Source organism: Sciurus vulgaris (assembly GCF_902686455.1).
Source record: "Sciurus vulgaris genome assembly, chromosome: 10".
Lineage (NCBI taxonomy): Eukaryota > Metazoa > Chordata > Mammalia > Rodentia > Sciuridae > Sciurus > Sciurus vulgaris.
The window spans coordinates 117,628,009-117,634,375 of NC_136470.1; the positions used below are offsets into that span (position 1 = coordinate 117,628,009).

Below are 6,367 nucleotides of genomic sequence, written 5' to 3' on the forward strand. Positions count from 1 at the left end.
ATCATTGAAATCCATCAGGAATCCATTGCAGAGACGAAGAATTTGTTCCGCAGGCACCTCGTAACCGGCATCCGGGGCAGAGCGGAACCAAAGCCTTACTAGATACAGCTCAGATCTTCCCCACGCCCCTCACCCCCACTTCCGGACTCCGTTCCGCCCACCCGTGAGAACTTCTGGTCTCCAGCTCTGGAAGCCCGGGCCAGGGCTGTGGAATTGGTAAGTCCATGCGGCTGGGGCCCACATGCCTTCGGAGGCAATCCCGGGTCTTGTCTAGGGCAGGTCCAGGCGTCACCTGGCATACACAGTGGCTGTTTCCCTTGTGAAGGGCTCCAGGCCGCTGCTTCGGGATGACGTCACTTCCGGGTCAGCTGCGGGCCGGGAAAGCCGGAAGTGTCAGTCCCATTTGGTGCCGGGGAGGAGTCCGCCCAGATCATTTTGTTTTTTATGTATTTCGTACTAGAACTTCCTGGAATTACGGTGCTGTAGAGTGCTCTCTGAGTAGAGTTGGCGAATTTGGCAAGTAAAAATGCAGGATGTCCAGTTAAATTGAATCTCAGATAAACCACCAATAGTTTTTAGTGTGAGTATATTCCAAATATTGTATGGAACACTTATAGTACAAAATTACTTATCTGAAATTCAAATTTAACTGGACGTTCTGTATTTTATCTGGCATACTTAGCCTTGAGTGTCCCCGTGCCGTTGGACTCTGGTATTTAGTAGCAAGATTGGGATCCTTTAGGCCTTTGGGAAATACACAGTTCACCCAGGTTATGAAAATCAAGATGTTTTAAATGCTAAGATGCTTTTAGCTCCAAGTCTAATGGGAAAACCTCCTCAGAGATCCCTCTGGTGAAAGCTGGGCGCGTTAAGAGAGTCCCTATGGGGATGCCCTCTGTGTTCCCTTTCACAACAGGAGTCAGGCAATGCTAATCTGAATTTATAGGAAAGGCAAGAACCAGGACCAAGGTCTGGAATTTCCACATTGTTTGGGTATGGAATAAACTGGTGTTTTGGGTTCTCTGTGTTAACATTGGCCAGCATCAAAAAACTTGAGGGTGTTGAGGGGTGAGCATTAGGCATTTTTCAGGGACTGTGCTGGGGATCAAACTCAAGCCCTCCTGCTTGCTAGGCAAGTGCTGTCTACCACTGAGCCACTATAGGTCTGCTAGCTCTCCTCCACCCCTGCAAGCATTAATTTTTTTTTTTTTTTTTTTTTTTTTTTTTTTTTGGTACAGGGATTGAACCCAGAGGCACTTAGATATTGAGACAGGGTCTTGCTTTGAACTTGCCATCCTCCTGCCTCAATGTCCCAGTCTGCTAGATTACAGGTGTGCACCACCACACCCAGCCCAAGCATTAATCTTAATCTCACCCCACCTCATTTTTCATGAGTTCCAATGGGAGAAATGGAGGTACATCAGCTACCCAGAAAACCTGTGGTAGAGCTAGAATGCCGATTTCCATCCTGCTCCAGCCACACTTGCTGATAGTCAGTGAGCAGCATTAATGGTTGTCATTTATTAAAGTAGATGATTTTTTAGGGGTTGGAGTGTAGTTCAGTGATAGAGTGCATGTCAGAGGCCCTGGGTTTAATCTCCAGCCCAAAAAATAAAACAATGAAAAAAATAATGATGTCTTTTTATAGATGAGCCCTTTGGAGCTTTGTTGTCCTAAACCCCCTCTATTTCTCCCTGACCTTCACCCCAAACCTTCTCTGTGCCCAGTGGGGAAAATGACTATTTGGGCTCAGTGATAGGAACCTGTCTTTTTCCTGCCTCAGCCACTTGCCTCTCACCACTGCCGGTGGTGTGACTCAGGACTTGTTTTGCTATCCCAGAGCCAGAAGGGGTGTTCTTGGCAGGGGTGGGTCTGTCCAGCTTTGTGGGTAGAAGGGCATCTTTTTCTGTCCTGCAGATTGGGCTCTGTAGTACATGGCCTCAAGCAGTGCCTGGGGGCTTCCTTAAGGTTCACTGTAAGCTAGACTTTACTTCTGATTTGTACCTGGTCTTGCTGGACTTGCCTGAGTGCTGGGATTCCTCAACCTGTGGCCTAGAGGATGTGCTCTGGACCTGGCCTGTCAGTGCACTGAAGAACATGCAACCTTCCCACACAGACCTGCATTCCCAGGCTTTCCAGCCCAGTCCCATGAACTAATGAAATACAGTAGGCTTGGGGTCAGTGAGCTTAGTGTCAGTTGGTGTGACCAACAGCCTCCTGGCAACAGAAATGGTAAAGAAGCAAGGCTGAAGTGCCAGAAAGGGGTGTTACCCCCTGGACCAACACTCAGAAATGCTGGAGGTGAAAAAGGGGTGGAGTGGAAACCCTCTGGTAGGAGTAGCCCCTTCTATGAATGATTAACTCCCAGCCAAGGGGGATGATCTAGGAGGAGGGCCCAGTCAACAGGAACTTTGGACTTGGGGCAGAGTGTCCAGAAGACCGGCGTATGCTCTGCAGAAGAGGAGGACTTGGCTGGGTGGTGGGCTGGGCTCCAAGGAGGAGAGTGAGATCAGGTAGCTGTGGGATTGAGGAAGTCTCCTTTAGCTATCAGATGCTCCTTGCAGCAGTTGCTGTGGGCCCCACCTGCTTCAAGACCTCAGAGGGGTGTCTGTGGGAGGCCTCCTATCTGTTGCCTCACTATGTGCTTTCTTCCCCCTAGGCAGCCATGGATACGAGGTGGTGCTGAGAGCAGTGGGGCATGGCTGCCACCCTGCAAGTTCTGCCCTGTCTGGTTCGAGCCCCCTTGCGTTCACTTCTCTGGGGGACTCCAGTGGCCCGGCGGGCCAGTGGCATGGCATTGGCAGAGCATGCGCGACAGTTGTTTGAGAGTGCTGTGGGTGCCGTGCAGCCAGGTCCCATGTTGCAAAGGGCACTGTCTTTGGACCCTGATGGCAGACAGCTGAAAGTTCGGGACCGGAGCTTTCAGCTGCGGCAAAACCTTTACCTAGTGGGCTTTGGCAAGGCTGTACTGGGCATGGCAGCTGCAACTGAGGAGCTACTGGGCCAGCATCTTGTGCAGGGTGTGATCAGCGTTCCCAAGGGGATCCGTGCTGCCATGGAACGTGCTGGCAAACAGTAAGGAGCCATAGAGGGCTGTTCCTCATTGTCCATCTGAAAGAAGGGAATGCTTGGGCTGAGACCTCCTTTCTTCATCTGCTTTCCTTTCTTCCTGGGTCTGGCCTGGCTCCAGAATGGGTGTTAGTGGTCATCCTTGTTCATGCCCCTTTCACCTATGGAGCTGAGAAATCGGATGGGAGAAGAGGAGCCTTCTACATCTCTTACTTTCTATTTGATTCCTCCTCAGGGAGATGTTGCTGAAGCCACACAGCCGTGTCCAGGTATTTGAGGGTGCAGAGAACAACTTACCGGATCATGATGCTCTGCGGGCTGCACTCACCATCCAGCAGCTGGCTGAGGGACTTACAGCTGATGACCTGTTGCTTGTGCTCATTTCAGGTGTGGGTGCCAGATTAGCTCAGGAGAGTTGGCTGGAGTGTGTTCCAAATACCAGGTCTTTGAGAGATTGATCTGAGCCTCTGGGTTCACAGTGTGGAGTTGGGAGCAAAGGAGGCAGTGAGGAGCCTGGAGCCTCCTGGTTGGCCGTAGGCCTGTTATCTGTCCTTCCTTGAGCTACAAGATCCTCTCCACCACCAACTGATATTGTTGGGTGATGGCAATTGGGCTTAGTGGGGGAACCTAACACAAGGCCTGGCACATCAGCTGAGGTCTCAGATCTGTTGCTCTTGTCTACACCAATGTCAACCAGGGCTAGAACCTAGGTCTCCAGCCCCCATGGAGCTCTCTGCTTGGTCTTCTGCTGTTTACCCCTGTTCCAAGCTCTTAGGGAAAGGCAGGGGACAACCTCTGGTAGCCAGGGTGTGGTAACTGTGCACATACCTACTGAATGTCCACATGGGGTACTCTAACCCTTCCTTACCAGCCTACCTTCCTCATGTGGCCTTGTCCACCACTGCTTGCCTGGTTTCCTGGGTTGGGATATCTTCTTTGCCTGAGGCTGTCACTGTCTCTGCAGGTGGGGGCTCTGCCTTGTTGCCTGCCCCCATCCCTCCTGTCACACTGGAGGAGAAGCAGATGCTCACCAAGCTGCTGGCAGCCCGTGGAGCCACCATCCAGGAGTTGAACACCATGCGGAAGGCCCTGTCACAACTCAAGGGTGGAGGGCTGGCTCAGGCTGCCTACCCTGCCCAGGTACGTGAGTTGCTTCTTCCATAGGCAGCTCTGGGCTCTCTGTGTATCTGGGACATGTTAAGCCTAGATCAGTATACAGATTGTCAGGGTCCTGGTGTGAGAATTTATAGGACTAGCTGGGGGAAGGCCTGGGAGTGGCCCTAGAGGGGCAGAAGTAGTTCCCATGGCCAGCTGTTCTGTGAGCTTGCCTGAGAGTGGTTAGGAGTAGGCAAAGAAACGTGCCAGGTGATGGATACCCAAGGGGAAGTTTGTTCTTCTGCTCTCTGGGATGAGAAGGTGGGACTGAGCCTTGCCCTGTGGCCCTTCCACAGGTGGTGAGTCTGATCCTGTCAGATGTGGTGGGGGATCCCGTGGAGGTTATTGCCAGTGGCCCCACAGTAGCCAGCGCCCACAATGTTCAAGACTGTCTGCACATCCTCAATCGCTATGGCCTTCGTTCTGCCCTGCCACGTTCTGTGAAGACTGTGCTCGCTCGGGCTGACTCGGACCCCCGTGGGCCACACACCTGTGGTCATGTCCTTAATGTGATCATTGGCTCTAATACCTTGGCATTGGCTGAGGCTCAGAAGCAGGCTGAGGTGCTGGGCTACCGGGCCTTGGTCCTGAGCACAGCTATGCAGGGTGATGTGAAAAATGTGGCCCAGTTCTATGGACTGCTAGCCCGAGTGGCTGGAGCCCGCCTCATCTCATCCACAGCTGGTACTTCTGTGGAGGAAGATGCAAAACTCCATGAGCTGGCTGCTGAGTTCCAGCTCTCAGACCTGAAGCTGGAGGAGGTCCTGAAGGCTGTGGCAGAGGCTAGGGGCCCAGTCTGCTTGCTGGCTGGTGGTGAGCCCACAGTGCAGCTGCAGGGCTCAGGCAAGGGTGGCCGGAACCAGGAACTGGCCCTGCGTGTTGGAGTAGAGCTGGAAAGATGGCCGCTGGGGCCTGTTGATGTGTTATTTTTGAGTGGTGGCACCGATGGGCAGGATGGGCCCACAGAAGCTGCTGGGGCCTGGGTCGTGCCTGAGCTTCCCATCCAGGCTGCTGCTGAAGGCCTGGATGTGGCCACCTTCCTAGCCCACAATGACTCATACACCTTCTTCTGCCGCCTTCAGGGTGGAGCACACCTGCTCTACACAGGGCTGACAGGTACCAATGTTATGGATGCCCACCTCCTGTTTCTGCGACCTCAGTGACATTATTGGTCATATTTTGAGAGTCCAGAAAAACCACTGGGGCAGGGTCTTAGGGAATACCAGGGTTGGTCCCCAGTGCCTCACCAGGCTTTAGGGCCTACTTTCTGTCGTAACAGCAGTTAGCCCTTCCACAGAATAAGCCCCTTGGCCTTTTTGTTGTCCTTGTTTTTCTCCCCTGATCAGTCTTTCTGCCCAGTCCTTCAGCCCTCTTCTGTGGAGTGAAGGTACAGAGATTGAAAATAAAAAGGACCACTGGGTTCTCAGTACATCTTCCCTCAGGACAGACTCATAAGGAGTTGCTGGGGAGAGGAGTGTGGGTTGGCTACAGTCACAGTGGCAGGATCTGACAGGAGTTTCCCACACCCGTCTCATCTGGACATACTCAGGGCTTGTTCCACATAAATGGGAGGCTTGCCTGTCTTTCTGGAGCCCGTGAGGGTTGGGCGTGGACCCCAAGATCCTTGATGTGGGTGAGCAGAGATCCCAGGGAGGATAGGCCTAGGGACTCTCACCCATTCAACCATGACGCCTTGTGGCATCTTTTGCCATAGTCTCCAAATCCTGCAAGTATGCCTCACTGTGATGGATGTGTACTGCCTGCCACCAAGAATGTCCCTTCTTGGGACCCTCTTGGCTTGGTTAAGCTGGAATCTGCCTTACCTCCTAGGCCTCTGTTATCTAGGGACTCCTCTAGCCCACTCATGGCACTAGTGGACACTAGACCTTATTTTAAGGACCTTATTCTAGGACACAGGACATTATTTTCTTGTGCCAGCTCCATTTTCCTAAGCTGAACATCCCCAGATCCTTCAGCCACTCCTCTGGGAACACAGTTTAGGCCCTGATGCCAGCCCTCAGTGATGTTCTTCAGGACTGGGATGGTGGGTCAAAGCAATGAAGGGGTCCAGTATTCCCTTCCCCTGATATTGTTGGTAGGGAGGAGAGCAGCAGTGGAATTGCTCCCTTGGCTTGACTGGCAG

The 6,367-nt window shown here is 52.6% G+C and overlaps 1 protein-coding gene across 6 annotated transcripts; it reads left to right on the top strand.

The window, feature by feature from the left end:
• Positions 1 to 434: 434 nt before the first annotated feature.
• GLYCTK (glycerate kinase) lies at positions 435 to 5,666 on the top strand. 6 transcript variants are annotated; one of them, XM_079101308.1, is made up of 5 exons: positions 435 to 580; positions 2,660 to 3,075; positions 3,305 to 3,456; positions 4,034 to 4,209; positions 4,521 to 5,666. In XM_079101308.1, the coding sequence occupies exons 2-5, from the start codon at positions 2,699 to 2,701 to the stop codon at positions 5,385 to 5,387; spliced, it is 1,572 nt and encodes a 523-aa protein (XP_078957434.1). In that variant the 5' UTR covers positions 435 to 580; positions 2,660 to 2,698; the 3' UTR covers positions 5,388 to 5,666. The 6 variants fall into 6 exon arrangements, with proteins under 6 accessions (XP_078957434.1, XP_078957438.1, XP_078957437.1 ...); XM_079101312.1 differs by having other exon boundaries at positions 448 to 520; positions 2,664 to 3,075; XM_079101311.1 differs by having other exon boundaries at positions 494 to 580; positions 2,664 to 3,075.
• Positions 5,667 to 6,367: the final 701 nt, after the last annotated feature.